Here is a 16184-nt window from a genome sequence, read left to right on the forward strand (position 1 = left end):
TCTCAGCAGAAGCTTGGAAGCTTCTCAGCAGAAGCTTGGAAGCTTCTCAGCAGAAGCTTGGAAGCTTCTCAGCAGAAGCTTGGAAGCTTCTCAGCAGAAGCTTGGAAGCTTCTCAGCAGATGCTTGGAAGCTTGGAAGCTTCTCAGTAGAAGCTTGGAAGCTTCTCAGCAGAAGCTTGGAAGCATCTCAGCAGAAGCTTGGAAGCTTCTCAGCAGAAGCTTGGAAGCTTCTCAGCAGAAGCTTGGAAGCTTCTCAGCAGAAGCTTGGAAGCTTCTCAGCAGAAGCTTGGAAGCTTCTCAGCAGAAGCTTGGAAGCTTCTCAGCAGAAGCTTGGAAGCTTCTCAGCAGAAGCTTGGAAGTTTCTCAGCAGAAGCTTGGAAGCTTCTCAGCAGAAGCTTGGAAGCTTCTCAGCAGAAGCTTGGAAGCTTCTCAGCAGAAGCTTGGAAGCTTCTCAGCAGAAGCTTGGAAGCTTCTCAGCAGAAGCTTGGAAGCTTCTCAGCAGAAGCTTGGAAGCTTCTCAGCTTGGCAGAAGCTTGGAAACTTATCGAAAAAAGCTGAAAAGCTTCTCGGCAGAAGCTTGGGAGCTTCTCAGCAGAAGCTTGGAAGCATCTCAGCAGAAGCTTGGGAGCTTCTCAGCAGAAGCTTGGGAGCTTCTCAACAGAAGCTTGGAAGCTTCTCAGCAGAAGCTTGGGAGCTTCCCAGCAGAGGCTTGGGAGCTTCTCAGCAGTAGCTTGAAAACTTCTCAGTAGAAGCTTGGAAGTTTCTCAGTAGAAGCTTGGAAGTTTCTCAGTAGAAGCTTGGAAGCTTCTCAGTAGAAACATGGAAGCTTCTCAGTAGAAGCTTGGAAGGTTCTCAGCAGAAGCTTGGAAGGTTCTTAGTAGAATCTTGGAAGCTTTTCAGTAGAAGCTTGGAAGCATCTCAGCAGAAGCTTGGAAGCTTCTCAGCAGAAGCTTGGAAGCTTCTCAGCAGAAGTTGGGAAGCTTCTCAGCAGAAGCTTGGAAGCTATTCAGCAGAAGCTTGAAACTCATCGAAAGAAGCTTAAAAGCTTCTCAGCAGAAGCTTCGAAGCTTCTCAGCAGAAGCTTGTGAGTTTCTCAGCAGAAGCTTGGAAGCTCCTTAGTAGAAGCTTGGAAGCCTCTCAGTAGAAGCTTGGAAGCATCTCAGTAAAAGGATGGAAGCTTCTAAGCAGAAGCTTGAAACTTATCGAAAGAACTTAAAAGCTTCTCAGCAGAAGCTTGGGAGATTCTCAGCAGAAGCTTGGAAGTTTCTGGGCAGATGCTTGAAGAATCCGAGATTCAGAGAATCAGAAATACAAAAATATGAATGAAATATCAAAAATAGCACTTGATTGTTGAAGTCTGTTCTCTCAGACAGATATCTTTTGTTCCCATAACTCTCTCCAGTATCGCTAATTGCAATCGAAACGACTTTCGAAACTTGATGTCTCCAACAGACGATAACGACGATGACACCCACCTACTCTAATCGAATATAAATGACTCAAGCACCAGACAGTCCCGACCTGCCTCAATTGAGCTTTCCTTGCATCTGCCGAAAGCTATTTTGGCGACTCGCTTCCCATCCCTCCGCTCTCCTAGTCTGCGACTCTCTCCAATCGAGGTAACTCAAACCTCGCGTTGAGTTCCTTCGCCGAATTTCCCCACATTGGCAGCTGAAATTTATGGCTTTTATTCAAATCCCCTTCATCATTTTTTTTTTCTTTCGAATTGAGTCAAGATTGATGGCCCCCTATCCTTTCCGCTTTCCATCTCCCACTACTCCCACCCCCCTCATTTTCCTAGACGCTTTTGTTTTCCGTCGAGTCGTCGAGCACTTCCTTTGTTAATATGGGTGGCCATCGCGTCGTCGTCGTTAGAAAATGATAACGCTCTGGACTGGGAAGCCCCTCAAAGGCACCAGCACCACACAGTGGTGAAAAGGGGATTGCCTGCCTGCCTGCCTTACTGTCTGGTCTGGTCTGGTCTGGTTTGGCGTGTCTGTCCTTGGGTCTGTCTGCCGGTCTTCTTCCCTCGTAGTTCTAATTCGAGGAGCGGGAGAGGAAGCATTTTAATTGCGTCACAATTCCGAATCGAATCCAATGGGCGATGTCAAGGATACACACCGACTGCACACGTACACACATTAACGGTGGCGAATTACGACCGATAACAACGATAATGAGACAATCGTATATTAGAGCAGTTCGAATCGTTTTCCGATTGTGGCTTTGTTTGGGCGATAAAAGATTCGAGTGGATTGCGTTTCAATGGATCCATTTTTTTTATTGGGGAAAGTAAAAAGTGCAATCAATGTTTGCTTGAACAAAGAAGGTGACAAAGAGAGCGGAAAATTTTCAAAACTGAATAACATAAGGCTAGGATTCTAAGAGTTTAAAAAGAGATCAATAAGCGTAGAAAACAGGAAAAAATTAAGAGAATACAAAGCCAAACAAACAAGAAAAAAGAAATGCAAAAATGCTTTACAATTAGAAAACAATGACAGAATGATAGAAACACAATAATAATAAATTAAGTCAGCGGAAAAAATACAAAAATGCTTAGAAACAAGAAAAGAATAACAAAACGCAAATGAGTGTGAAATTGTGAAATAAATGACGAATGTAATCAAAGAAACACCTAAACATATATCAGCAGTGTAACTTCCATTAACAATGGTAACTCTACAAATCGCTTTACTAATCATCAAATTATCGTTCTGTTCTTATCTCCTCTTCGTATTACTTTACGGCCTACCCTTCTCTTCTGTCCTCAACTGTAAATATCTTTCGAACCTGGAACTACTCAAAAGGTCCAAGAGCTGCGACACGTTTCCTATGGGAATATCAAGGTATCTATCCTAACGACTGCTCCTCAAGCTCCCCGAAAACTTCTCTCGATCAACGTACTAATCATTCGAATGTTTTCCAATTTCTGCTCTTCTCTCCATCACCCAGATATTCAAAGACAGCGACTTCTACTACCTGGATGGCTCGGATCCAGCGCAGTCCAACTGGATGCGGTACGTCGCATCGGCGTACAGCTTCTCGGTAATGAACCTGGTGGCCTGTCAGCACCAGGAGCACATCTACTTCTACACAATCCGGGACATCATGCCCAACGAAGAACTGATGGTTTGGTACTGCCGGGACTTTGCCAAACGGCTGGGCTACGATATTGATCCCGAGCGGGCGACCTACTCCATCTGTCGGGAGGAGACGCTCAAGAAGACGTACGGTGCAATCGCTAAGGCGCCAGTACCGGCCGAAGTGGCCTACAATCACGTCAAACACGTTATGGGCCTTGGGATGTACATGCCGGCGATACGGAACGCCCCAACGCCTAGCCCTTCGCCACCTGCCGCAGTACCCAGCACCACAACAGTTGTAGTTCCTTCCAAGCACCAGATGCATCAGACGGTGCTGCGAGAGCCGAGGACAGCGGTAGAACACCACCGGGACCGATCGCCGGTCAGGCTTATCATCCGGGAACAAAGTCCACTGAGGGAAAGTGCAAAAGAGGTCGATGCCAACTCACCGATCTCACACAACGGCAAAGAGGCTCACTATGAGCACCAATTGACGCCGAACGATGGTTCGGTAAGGTCTGACGAAGGATACCACAGCAATGGCTACCACGAGGATGCTTTCACCCCTCCGGAAGACTCCAGTGACAGTGAGAGTGAGCATAACTACGTGCTGGATTGCTCGAAGAAGGCGATCGAACCTAAGGAGACCAGCGTTAGTCAGAAGGCTGAGATTTGTGATAAAAATGAGTACCGGAAGGTCAAAATGAAAATGCCATTGAAGTATGAGTTCAAGAACAATAAAAACTTCAAATCACCTAGCGATAAGGAGGACATAGTGGAGGAAGAGGAAGTTGTCACGACGAGGGAGGTTACTCCGGCCACAAGCACAGTTATTGTGGTAGACACCACTCCAGAAACGACGATTGTCCCCCTAACCAAAACATATTACGAAGCGGAGACTTCCACATCTCCAGCAACTTACATCCGATACTCTCCGCCAAGTTCAAGTATTCTTGAAACAATCCTCACCGGCAGTCGACCACAGGTGGATGATCCTCACCGAAGGCAACCGAACGCTACGCCGCCTCCAACCTCCCCAACAGAAATGGCCTATTCGTACAAAAAATCACATCGGTATGGTACCGCATGCAGTCCAGACTCGAGTTCACAGAATGCCGAACGCGAGATCAGGGAAAGCGAACCACAAATACTACAGGACACCAAGATCATCTCCATAGATCATCGTGAATCTCAGTCACCGACTTTGATCTACAGCAGCGAACATCGGCCGCAGTCGTCGCACTCGCCTGGTCCCTACGAGCCCTCCCCGCATAATTACGCCATCTATCCCTCACCGAACGGAACAGTGATCAACAATGCTTCCAGTTCGACCTACTCGCCACCTTTGAACGGTGGCCACTACGAGAGACTGACAACGCACACAATCCAGTCCCCTCACGGATTCGTGCAACTCCAAGCCAAGGGACAACTTCCTCTGGGACATCCGCTGATGCAGCCACTTCCCCCGTTGACGCACATGTCTCCCGGAAGGTGTTCACCGCCCAGCAGCCTCAGCCCGGATGGTGGTTCCTACTCGCGAAGTGGCAGCCCAATGAGTCCGGGAAGTCCAGGATCCCGAGGCTATCGAAGTCTGCCATACCCACTTCGCAAACGAGACGGCAAAATGCACTACGAATGCAACGTCTGCAGCAAGACCTTCGGGCAGCTGTCCAACCTTAAAGTGCACCTGCGAACTCACTCAGGCGAGAGGCCCTTCAAGTGTAACGTCTGTACCAAATCCTTCACCCAGCTTGCCCACCTACAGAAGCACCACTTGGTGCACACCGGCGAGAAGCCGCACCAATGTGATATCTGCAAGAAGCGGTTCTCCTCCACGTCGAACCTGAAGACCCATCTGAGGCTACACAGCGGCCAGAAACCCTACGCATGCGATCTGTGCCCGCAGAAGTTCACCCAGTTTGTGCACCTGAAGCTGCACAAGCGACTCCACACCAACGATCGGCCGTACGTATGCCAAGGTTGTGATAAGAAGTACATCAGTGCTTCGGGACTGCGAACCCACTGGAAGACGACGAGCTGCAAGCCAAATAACCTGGAGGAGGAGCTGGCGCTGGCCGCTGCTGCCACTTCCGAATGTATAGGTAAGTCGTTTATTGCGGAAGTCTCGTATTACCAGACTAACCCTTTCACCCTATCACCACAGACAAAGATCAACCGGACAGCAATGATCACCGAGAGTACTACGAACTGCAGAACCATCCGCCCTCTCCAGTAGCTCCTCATCAACTGAGGCACGTTGTAGTAGGTCACGGTTCTCCCCCAACTCTCCTCGGCATGTCTCCGCAACATCCAGGCCATCTGATCCAGGTTCACCCGGGATCGGACGCGATCATTCAAAAAGTAGGCAAGCACCCCTCCAGTGGCAACAGCCCTTCCTCCACTACCACCACGAACAACAACAACCCAACCATGGTGAATGGCAACGTGCATTACTTGGGAGGCCCCCTGCCACCTCAGGGACCTCTGCCACATCTACAGCATCACCCCCATCACCATCCCGCGTCCCATCAACATCAACCGCCTCAGATCAGCGTTATGGGGCACCATGGAGGCGGGCCGGCTCCGCCCAATTCGACGGAACCGCCAACCAGCCGACCCAGCGTGATCGAGTCCAGCCAGCCAATGATCATCGAGTGCACGTAGCTTCCGCTGCAGATGGGCCCGGGACCTCCTCCGCCCCCCATCCGGCAGGACAGTGTCATCCGGGTGATCGGTTGTTGAGCGCGGAGATGGCGCGTAAGATCTGAGGGAATGAATATCTGTGAATACTAGTTTTGTAAGAGTTACACACATACACTTTGAACGTAGGACGCAGGAAAGAAAGCTGAAAACACACACTCACCCAAACATACACACACAGCTAGCTGCTAAGAGGAGTATAAATTTATATATTTATTTTTTACCTATTATCAGCGCTATTAAGATAAGGATGAAAAAATTCGCAAAAAAAAACCGCAAAAACAAGCAAGCATAAGGTTAAGTGTTCTTAAGGATAAACTCTAGCGTTATACGATCCATGAGTTTGCGAAACGAAGGCGAGGAAATTTGTCACTTTTCTTTGGGACCGTTGCAATCACTGAGAAATTGCGATCGTTTTGTAAATATAGCGCACTAAGTCAGTGGTTTCTCTGTGATTAATGGGCTGTTACTGGACTTCAGAAAAAGCAACTTTGACTGAAATTTGGATGTTACTCGCTGTCTTATTTCATGATCTGAAATATCTAATTTGGAAAAGTGTGAAAATTTTAAGAAAATTTCTTTCACTAGTGATTATGTTTTACAGACTGATTTTTTCCTCTCTTGGTTTAAGACAAATAAAATTCGGTTTCATATTGATACAATCTTGAGAAGAAATTTTTTTTGTCAAGCAGACTTTATATTGGGTTTTTAAAATTCATTTTCTTGGAAAATTAGGCACCATTTACATTCTTCCTCATCGCTGTCGTACGACTGTTGAGAGAAGCTGATGATAAATTATTAAAAAATATTAATTAGCAAGTCTTTCACTGCCCATATTCGCATATTAATCCGTTTTTTTATATTTTTTTTTAAATATGGGACAATCATGAGTTTATGGGCAATCCAAATTTGAGAAACTTCCCAACGGAAGTTTAAGAGACTTGAAAACGGAAAATCAGTAAACTTCCTAACGGGATTTCGGAAAAATTTCCAACGTGTGTTTGAAATAATTGAACAAACATTTTTATTTCTTTTAGGAAATTTATATATTTTTTTATGTAATTTTTTTTATAGAGTTTTACATTTTTTTTTCTGAAAAGTTGAAATTTTAAGCTTTTATTCCATACTAGTGGTCCCGGCAAACTTCGTGTTGCCATCAAGTAGGCTGTTGACAAACGCTTTTGATCGTCCCATATAAAATGACAGTTTCGTTCGCACTCGTTTTTTCAACTTTCCCGGTGAATATCCTGGGATTTTTATGCACACGAACACGTCGGAACCCCTGACGAACAAAACTGAGAAAGAATCATTCAAATCCGTTGACCCGTTCGTAAGCCATTTCGTGACATACAAACACCATTCCATTTTTATTTATATAGATTAAACGGAGATTAGAAATCGGTTGAGCTGTTCAAAAGTTATGATCTTTTTTTATAAAAAATCTAATGCGCTGAGACCTGCAGTGTCTGCCGATAAAAATGACTGATTTATGATTTAAAAAATATATATCTCAAAAATAAAAAAAAAACATACATTGCTGAAAATTTGACAGTAAATTTCCTGAACTTCCAAGAAAAATGAGAACAGCAGGTCCCGAGGCCGGAATCGAAAATTTTTAATTTATTTTTCATGTAAAACTTTTTTTTGTGAAATATTTATCTTGAAAAGTCAAAAGCTTTAGCTTTCATTTCGTCTTAAAGAATTGAAAACCGGTCAAGCGGATCAAAAGTTATCATACTTTTAAAAACAAAAATTTTGCAAATTCGCTTCTTGCGAAAAGCTTCCAAGCATCTGCCGAAAAGCTTCCATGCTTCTATCGCGAAAGTTCCAAGATTCTACTGAGAAGCTTCCAAGCTTCTGGTTAAATGCTTCCAAGCTTCTGGTGAAAAGCTTTCAAGCTTCCGCCAAGAAGATTCCAAGCTTCTGCTGAGTTGCTTCCAAGCTTCTGGTAAGAAGCTTCTAAGTTTCTGCCGATAAGCTTCCATGCTTCTGCTGAGAAGCTTCCAAGCTTCTGCCGAGAAACTTCTAAGCTTCTGCCGAAAAGTTTCTAAGCTCCTGCTGAGAAGCTTTCATGTTTCTGCTGAGAAGCTTCCAAGCTTCTGCTGAGGAGCTTCCGTGTTTCTGGTGAGAAGCTTCCAAGCTTCTGCTGAGAAGCTTCCAAGTTTTTGCTGAGAAGCTTCCAAGCTTCTGCTGAGACGCTTCTAAGCTTCTGCTAAGTAGCTTCCAAGCTTCTGCTGAGAAGCTTCCAAGCTTCTGCTGAGAAGCTTCCAAGCTTCTGCTGAGAAGCTTCCAAGCTTCTGCTGAGACGCTTCTAAGCTTCTGCTAAGTAGCTTCCAAGCTTCTGCTGAGAAGCTTCCAAGCTTCTGCTGAGATGCTTCCAAGCTTCTGCTGAGAAGCTTCCAAGCTTCTGCCGAGAAAGTTTCAAGATTCTGCTGAAAATCTTTCAAGCTTCCGCCGAGAAGATTCCAAGCTTCTGCTGAGTTGCTTCCAAGCTTCTGCCAAGAAGCTTCTAAGTTTCTGCCCATAAGCTTCCATGCTTCTGCTGAGAAGCTTCCAAGCTTCTGCCGAGAAACTTCCAAGCTTCTTCCAAAAAGTTTCCAAGCTCCTGCTGAGAAGCTTTCATGTTTCTGCTGACAAGCTTTCAAGCTTCTGCTGAGGAGCTTCCATGTTTCTGGTGAGAAGCTTCCAAGCTTCTGGTGAGTAGCTTTCAAGTTTCTGCTGAGAAGCTTCCAAGCTTCTGCTGAGAAGCTTCCAAGCTTCTGCTGAGAAGCTTCCAAGCTTCTGCTGAGAAGCTTCCGAGCTTCTGCTGAGATGCTTCCAAGCTTTTGCTGACAAGTTTTCAAGCCTCTGCTGAGAAGCTTCCAAGCTTCTGCCGAGAAACTTCCAAGCTTCTTCCGAAAAGTTTCCAAGCTCCTGCTGAGAAGCTTTCATGTTTCTGCTGACAAGCTTTCAAGCTTCTGCTGAGGAGCTTCCATGTTTCTGGTGAGAAGCTTCCAAGCTTCTGGTGAGTAGCTTTCAAGCTTCTGCTGAGAAGCTTCCAAGCTTCTGCTGAGAAGCTTCCAAGCTTCTGCTGAGAAGCTTCCAAGCTTTTGCTGACAAGTTTTCAAGCCTCTGCCGAGAAGCTTCCAAGCCTCTGCCGAGAAGCTTCCAAGCTTCTGCCGAGAAGGTTCCAAGCTTCTGCCGAGAAGGTTCCAAGCTTCTGCTGAGAAGCTCCCAAGCTTCTGCCGAGTAGCTTCCAAGCTTCTAGTGAGCAGCTTCCAAATTTCTGCTAAGAAGCTTCCAAACTTCTGCCGAGAAACTTCCAAGCTTTTGCCGAAAAACTTCCAAGCATCTGCCGAGAAGCTTCCAAGCTTCTTCCAAGAAGGTTCCAAGCTTCTGCTGAGAAGCTCCCAAGCTTCTGCCGAGTAGCTTCCAAGCTTCTAGTGAGCAGCTTCCAAATTTCTGCTAAGAAGCTTCCAAACTTCTGCCGAGAAACTTCCAAGCTTTTGCCGAAAAACTTCCAAGCATCTGCCGAGAAACTTCCAAGCTTCTTCCGAAAAGTTTCCAAGCTCCTGCTGAGAAGCTTTCATGTTTCTGCTGACAAGCTTTCAAGCTTCTGCTGAGGAGCTTCCATGTTTCTGGTGAGAAGCTTCCAAGCTTCTGGTGAGTAGCTTTCAAGCTTCTGCTGAGAAGCTTCCAAGCTTCTGCTGAGAAGCTTCCAAGCTTCTGCTGAGAAGCTTCCAAGCTTCTGCTGAGAAGCTTCCGAGCTTCTGCTGAGAAGCTTCCAAGCTTTTGCTGACAAGTTTTCAAGCCTCTGCCGAGAAGCTTCCAAGCCTCTGCCGAGAAGCTTCCAAGCCTCTGCCGAGAAGCTTCCAAGCCTCTGCCGAGAAGCTTCCAAGCTTCTGCCGAGAAGGTTCCAAGCTTCTGCTGAGAAGCTCCCAAGCTTCTGCCGAGTAGCTTCCAAGCTTCTAGTGAGCAGCTTCCAAATTTCTGCTAAGAAGCTTCCAAACTTCTGCCGAGAAACTTCCAAGCTTTTGCCGAAAAACTTCCAAGCTTCTGCCGAGAAACTTCCAAGCTTCTTCCGAAAAGTTTCCAAGCTCCTGCTGAGAAGCTTTCATGTTTCTGCTGACAAGCTTTCAAGCTTCTGCTGAGGAACTTCCATGTTTCTGGTGAGAAGCTTCCAAGCTTCTGCCGAGTAGCTTCCAAGCTTCTAGTGAGCAGCTTCCAAATTTCTGCTAAGAAGCTTCCAAACTTCTGCCGAGAAACTTCCAAGCTTTTGCCGAAAAACTTCCAAGCATCTGCCGAGAAACTTCCAAGCTTCTTCCGAAAAGTTTCCAAGCTCCTGCTGAGAAGCTTTCATGTTTCTGCTGACAAGCTTTCAAGCTTCTGCTGAGGAGCTTCCATGTTTCTGGTGAGAAGCTTCCAAGCTTCTGGTGAGTAGCTTTCAAGCTTCTGCTGAGAAGCTTCCAAGCTTCTGCTGAGAAGCTTCCAAGCTTCTGCTGAGAAGCTTCCAAGCTTTTGCTGACAAGTTTTCAAGCCTCTGCCGAGAAGCTTCCAAGCCTCTGCCGAGAAGCTTCCAAGCTTCTGCCGAGAAGGTTCCAAGCTTCTGCTGAGAAGCTCCCAAGCTTCTGCCGAGTAGCTTCCAAGCTTCTAGTGAGCAGCTTCCAAGTTTCTGCTAAGAAGCTTCCAAACTTCTGCCGAGAAACTTCCAAGCTTTTGCCGAAAAACTTCCAAGCATCTGCCGAGAAGCTTCCAAGCTTGGAATTTTGCCGAAAAACCTCCAAGCTTCTGCCGAGAGGCTTCCAAGCTTCTTTCGAGAAGCTTCCAAGTTTTGCTGAGTAGCTTCCAAGCTTCTGGTGAGAAGCTTCCAAGCTTCTGCTGAGAAGCTTCCAAGCTTCTGCTGAGAAGCTTCCAAGCTTCTGCTGAGATGCACTTACACTAGTAATTATGTTTAACAGACTGATTTTTTTATTTTAGGAAATAAAGTAGAGTTTTATACTTTAATATTGAGAAGTTTTATAAGTTTCTTAAAGGGAAATCGTTTTCTAAATGTTAAAACCTTTTCACAAGAAAACCTCAATTTGGTTTTTGAAAATGCATTTTCTTGGAAAATGAGGCACCATTTACATTATTTCTCATTGCTGTCGTTCGGCTATTGAGAGTACTTCCATCTGATATCATCTGATGATAAATTTTGAAGAGCAACATTTAGCAAGTTTTGAACAGTCCATAATCGCATATCAGTCTCATGATTGTTGGATTTCTTATTAACATGTGACCGTTTAGAGGGTATGAACATCAAAAGATTGGGTAATTTCTCAGTGGATGTTGGGGAAACTTCTCAACGGAAAATTTCCCAACGTAACTTTAGGAAACTTCGGACGGAAGTTCATGGAAGTTCGAGCAACTTCCAAGAGAATTTGAGCAACTTACACAGGAATTTCGAGCAACTGCACAGGATATTTGAGCAACTTCCGAACGGAAATTTGAGCAACAGTCGAACGAAAATTTGAGCGACCTGCGAACTGAAATTTGAGCAGATTTCATAGAAATCTTGAGAATCTCCCATAGAAAGGTTGCACAGCTTCCGCATTAAGATCAAAGTACTTTAAAAATGAGCACAACGACAAATATAACAGAAATATTTTGAAACTTCTGTGGAAAGATTTCGGATGGTGAAATACAACGATAATCAATTTTGAAGCTTCTAAATTATTACTCAAAAGCTGTCTGTTGCAGATTGAATTGAAAACATAAATAGAATAGTGAGCCCAAAACCGTGATGAGTTCAAAGAAAAGTGACAAATTTTCGAACAATCTTTCCGAACCATGGTAAGCAAATCGTTTGAAATTGTACATTAAGAAAGATTATTAAAACTATTGAAAAATACAAAAAACTGAACAAATCGAGTAAAACTACTTTGAATAATAAAAAAGTAACACTTAAAAAAACAAGTTAGCTGAAGATCGGTGCTTTTTCAGATTACAAGGGAAAAACTTCGAAAAATCTCGAAACTATATTTACTGGATTTTTCGACACAAAAGTTTAACTCTTTATCTCACTCAGATGTAAGGAATAATCAAATACAATTAAAAAAAAAACGAAAATTAACGGCAAACAAACACAGCAACACGCAGAATGTGAAACTGAGATGAAACTTGATAAGGACAGGTAGCACGAGATGCAATATTTTAAGGAAGTTGTCCTTTTACTTCCCAAGAATAGTCTATCTACAGGAATCAGAATCTAGCAGCAATCAGAAGGGACGATTTACGGTGGCCAAAAATCCAAAGTTGCAAGCAACTAACTCGAAGACTCTCAGCCGTATTTGATAGAAAACTTTTGCGCAAACCCTCGAGCAGTTCTAGCAAGAGTAGCCCCGTTTCCATTTTGGAACAACGGGAAGAGTGCGTAGTTTCTCATCAGCTTCGGATTTCTTGAAAAGTCAATACTTTACCATTACAGGAGCATTTCATGCTGAATGAATTCCGAACTCAAAAAATGAAGCATTCATTCAGCAGCGATTGTTCGTTTAGTTAACCAACTAAGAAACTTTTGACTACAAACCTAGAAGCACAAATAGTGATATGATGAAATAACCTTGAGCAAGTAGCTAGCAGATCCCAAGAGAGGTCATTCTGTTCCACATGTCGATTTCCGTTGTTTTAATCTGAGCTGCAATAGAAATGCAATAACCCACCGTTTTTGTTGATTCCCTCCAGTTAAAAAAAGGAAAACTCTAGATTTATGGCAAATCGCTACTTTGAGGCTCATGCACCATCCCCTTAACCCTCTAACTCCTAAATAATCCACGTCAGTTCTCGTCGTGCACGTAATGTCTGTTGAAAACTTATTAGTTTTGTTTGTATGTTGTAAATCAGTGTAAGTAAGTGAAATTGTGTACTGTGTACATTGGAGAGAATAAAGAAATGTATTAAGAGATAAGAAATTTTCTATTGAAATCGATATTTGCGGCGCTAGGACAGTGAAAAGTGAATCGAACCAGTTATAGTTGTGGTCTATTTTTTGTCTTCAAATTTCGACCAACTACGAAAGAGACAAATTTGATTTGGATTAAACAAACACGAGGAAATGTTGATCGTTTCGCAATCGGTTCCAGTTTTTTTGTCTTTTGTTATAATTTTTGTTTTAGTTTTCGCCTGTTAGCAAATCATGACTGATTTTTTTGGGTTTCTTTCGGTTCAGCAATCGGAACGACCTTATTTGGCAACTGTTTAGGATTTAGTACTCTTAGTTGAATAAAAGCCAAAAAAAAAGCAAACGTCGCAAACCGAACCTAAATTCGCTTGTAAGCAAAAATTCCTGTGAGAGAAGAGCATCGACTGATTAAACTTAGTGGAATATGTATAGTAGACGAAAACCCCAAGCTCTTGATTAGTGTTTTGTTTTTAGTTTTAAACGAAATCGGCGCGTGTTTTTTTTTTTATTAGATAAGTTGAAAACATCCGAAGATGAAAGTATTCTTGTTAGTTGACCTAATCTCGAACGTTGGTTATATGTTTGAAAACGAAAATCACGTCAGCACTCACACGTTAGAGAAATATTGAATATGTAGCTTTTAAGAAATTGGCAAAACATTTGCTACGCTTGGCAGCCCCGCTTGGCAAACTGGAGAGTTGTACAGATGAGACTCGTTTTTTAAACTTCGTTTCTATTCGTAGTGTATAAGTGAAATAGAGAGCGCAACTGCAAGAGATACGATAGACGGTGGGAAACATTGGAAAATTCTCAAACCTGCAAATATTAACTATTAGGAAGGCATCAATAGCTTGTAGGAACCAAAACAAACCAGAAACAGTACTGAATTTGTAAAAAAAAAACAATTAAGTAAAAATTAACTTAATCTTGGACTAAGAAAAACCCTAATTATAATCTGTAATCTTTAACAGTAACAGTTAAAAACAAATACGATAATAACTATTGAAGCGGCAATGCTATGGACAAAACTCTTTATAAAAATAAAAATCTTCATTGAATTTACGATGCGTTCAGACTTTATTATGTTATCCGAAAAAATATTCTCTACAAAAAAAAAGCAATCAATTTCAAAGAATTTGCGCTTCCACTCACTACCCTAAAGGCCGGTTTAAGGTTTTATGCGCTAATAAGAGTCTAATCAACAAAAGGACGGCTTTGGGAGGGCGTTTCTCGCCAATCAGGAGGTTTTTTTTGCAATTTACTATTCTTCCATGACGTTTTGTTATGTAACCTGCATGACCCTTTAAAACTGTTTCAATCTCCTGTCGAACGAGTAATGAATTCAAGATCCGGTTCGCTTAGTAACCGGTGAGCGGTACCGACCTACTAACTAAGCGAACCGGATATTGAACTCATTACTCGTTCCACAGGAGATTGCAACAAATTCAACGGATCAAACAGATCCGTATGCTACCGTTCACCAAAACGTCCTTTCCCATATGCAAACTCTTATCGTTTTCTTGGGGAAGTGCAGAGGACTCCTAGACTTCCATTAAGGCCTTTTGGTGCGTCATCACAAAATGGCTTCTTCCAAAATCATTAACAAATTGTTATGATAGTATTGGTATTTGCAACATCGATGAAATATAACTGCTTATCACCTGATTTAATGGATAATTTATGCGAAGAAAAATGCTTCAGGTGGTATTTCAATGTTTAATCAACACATTCAGAAACAGCATTATCAATTTAGCGACAATCTACATGAGATTTATATTCTCAAAAAAAATCTCCGATTTCATGCCGCATTTCATTGCCTCACACAACTACACTTGTAAATAGAAGGTGCTTACCTTTTCGATTGTAATTCAGCGGCAAGCATTTGTGTTTTGGATCCCATATTGCGTTCACTACACTTCCACTAAACAAATCTTTTATTCACTTTCCTTAAAGGAACACATTTCCACCGGGATTTCAATATTTATAAAGTTTTATCAACCGCATCACTCAAAACTATTATGGCGATGGTTTTCACTTGTTGCGAATAGACGTCGCCACCGCACACTGAGACATGCCTGTGTTTATAGTCTAAAAGATCCAACTTTTTTTTCTGTTGTATTAATTTTCAGTGCGGAAAGGTTGGGCAAAGCAAGTTTATAGAAACTCATACGTTGTTTGTTTTTAGATTCTCTCAAATTACAGAAACCATCTCTACGAAGCATAAAATCATACCAAGTGTTTATCAATTTGGACCACCCAAAATAATTGAAAAGCTGCACAGTGCGATGCGTCGGGATGCGTCGGGACGCGTCTATCGTGTGTGCACAATCATCGCGATCGTTGAGCGCAGTGATGCCAGAGTTGCTATTTGTAAAATCTAAATGCTATGATTTTACAAATAGCAACTGCGGATTGATCACAAAAATCAATGAAATTTTATTAAATCAGTGATCTTATGATGAAAAACTATTTGCAATATGATATGTTTTTATAATGTGCAGCAAATGTTCCGAAAACAAGCATATAACAATTGCTAGAAAAATCGGTCACCAATCACCTGGCAACACCGTCATCCCTTGCAAACATAAACCGTACCGATGCATAACAAAAATATGCGATAAATCCAATAAAAAAGAAATTCCGTTGCCCTTCATTAAATTGTAATGTTTCCTTTTGATATGTACGATTGAACAGTTGATTTCGATTTCCAATACTCGTCAATCTACTAAATTTCCCATGTGTTTACATAAAAATATGCTTAACACAAATGTTATATTTTTTGTTTGTTTGTTTTGAAAATATACATAATAAGGCGACACTACTACTGTTACATCAATGATGATTCTAATTATTCTTTGAGTTACACGCCGCTTCACCTTAACTCTCCCATCTCTCCCCTACTCAATCCACAGAAATCTTTTTTAGCGTGTAAGAAAATAATGCCACAAACGCTTGAACAAACTAGGGCGCCATCTGCAAAGCAATTGCCTAAACATATGCAATGTTTTCTGTTCGAGACCACAGATGGCAGGAGAATGTCTAATTGTCCTACCTGCTCCACGCTATGTGGAAAGAATGTGATACTGTGATTGATCCTGATAATTTACATGCTCAAAATATTGACGTGTTCAGCATAATTGAATATGTTTGCTGACAGAGGCGCGTCCACGTTCGAAACCATTGGTAGGACAAACGTTAGCATTTTTGTTTGTGCAGTGAAGCAAAGAAAATCTTTAACCCTGGGCAAAAGTTACTATATTTGAGGGGCTCAAACACAAAGCGGTATAGGGGGACTGGGGGCCCACGTTAAGGAAAACAGCGATTTTAGATGTGAAAAACATTATTTTATGTTCTTTTTTAATTATGGCCGGATAAATAAACATGTTTTCTTTCAAATAGTAGAAACAGCTATCCATTTTAGCTTTTCTGGGGTTGATAAAATATTTTTTTTTTAAAATGGTTGCTTAACTGCATATGTATTGT

The 16184-nt window shown here is 42.6% G+C and overlaps 1 protein-coding gene across 5 annotated transcripts in view; it reads left to right on the forward strand.

The window, feature by feature from the left end:
- LOC5578584 (PR domain zinc finger protein 1) overlaps positions 1-6712 on the forward strand; it is a 188797-nt gene extending 182085 nt beyond the window's left edge. For all 5 annotated transcript variants that reach the window (XM_021842085.1, XM_021842087.1, XM_021842086.1 and 2 more), the window contains 3 exons: positions 2807-2845; positions 2952-5184; positions 5247-6712. In XM_021842085.1, the coding sequence (XP_021697777.1) occupies positions 2807-2845; positions 2952-5184; positions 5247-5746 (2772 nt within the window). In that variant the 3' untranslated portion in view covers positions 5747-6712. The remainder of the gene's footprint in view (positions 1-2806; positions 2846-2951; positions 5185-5246) is intronic.
- Positions 6713-16184: the final 9472 nt, after the last annotated feature.

This window comes from Aedes aegypti, chromosome 2, assembly GCF_002204515.2.
Source record: "Aedes aegypti strain LVP_AGWG chromosome 2, AaegL5.0 Primary Assembly, whole genome shotgun sequence".
Taxonomy (NCBI): Eukaryota; Metazoa; Arthropoda; class Insecta; order Diptera; family Culicidae; genus Aedes; species Aedes aegypti.